This window comes from Mus caroli, chromosome 8, assembly GCF_900094665.2.
Source record: "Mus caroli chromosome 8, CAROLI_EIJ_v1.1, whole genome shotgun sequence".
Classification (NCBI taxonomy): domain Eukaryota; kingdom Metazoa; phylum Chordata; class Mammalia; order Rodentia; family Muridae; genus Mus; species Mus caroli.
In genome coordinates, this window is record NC_034577.1 from 10,337,852 (window position 1) to 10,338,908 (window position 1,057).

The following is a 1,057-nucleotide window of genomic DNA, read 5'->3' on the forward strand; positions in this document are numbered from 1 at the left end:
CAGCGCAGCCCACGTCAGGACCTTCACTTCACTTGCTGCCATGAAGCAGGGTCGATGTCATCAGCAGTTCCACATTTCAGATCCACCGTTTTCTAGATATTTTTCTAGTTAAGATAGAGCAGGGGCAGNCATGTCCAAGGATAACTTCCTGAGCACAGGGAAATGGCTATGTGCCAGCCCCATGAGACCATGCTATGTGGTAGCCCCCATGAGACCACCCTGCAGAGCAGTGAAGAAGACTGAAGTGACTGTCAGAGCACATGGCCTCTTCGCTGTAGTCGTGCTGAAGCTGTCTCTACAGCATGGCCATTGTGTTTTGTTGAAGGAAGCCCCTGTGTTTTCTCCACGTGACACCGCTGTGCTTCCTTTCAGCAGGTAAACACTGGCCTCACACTCAGTGACCTGCCCCTGCACATGCTGAACAACATCCTGTACCGTTTCTCAGATGGCTGGGACATTGTCACCCTGGGCCAGGTAACACCAACCCTGTACATGCTCAGCGAAGACAGGCGACTGTGGAAGAGACTGTGTCAGTACCACTTTGCTGAGCAGCAGGTGAGTGCGGGCAGCTGGCCTTGCTGCTTCTGGGTTCTTCTTTCTTCCATCCTTCTCCACCTTCCAACCCTCTAACACTAGATAAGGAGGAAGAAAGGATAGAGAGAAATGGAAAGAGACTGAATGAGGTCGGGTTGGAAAGGGAGTGACATTATTGTTAGACTACTTCCTGATGAGTAGGAGTGTCCGGTTCCGTGGGGCAAGTGTGATCTTCACCGTCAGGATATCTGATTTCTCCTTCTTGTTTCTTTTTTGAGCACAACGGTTTAACAAATGGTAACCCAGTAACAACCACCCACCCACCATTGTNCAACCAACAAACCAACCCAATCCCTCCACCCCCAAGGCTTCTTGACTTGGCCCTAGCACTTATACCCTCTGAAAAACCCCTAGAATTCCAGACCTTACACGGTTGCAGAAACTATCTACAGCTAGTAAAGTCATCCCTGCTAGAGCATGAGGCAAGTCACAGTCAGCTGCTGTGGACAGTCTGAAGCAGCCC

The 1,057-nt window shown here is 50.5% G+C and overlaps 1 protein-coding gene across 1 annotated transcript in view; it reads left to right on the forward strand.

The window, feature by feature from the left end:
- Positions 1-1,057, forward strand: part of Fbxo25 (F-box protein 25) — a 20,487-nt gene that overhangs the window by 10,968 nt on the left and 8,462 nt on the right. The window contains exon 5 of the mRNA XM_029480668.1: positions 373-555. Coding sequence (XP_029336528.1) covers positions 373-555 — 183 coding nt within the window. The remainder of the gene's footprint in view (positions 1-372; positions 556-1,057) is intronic.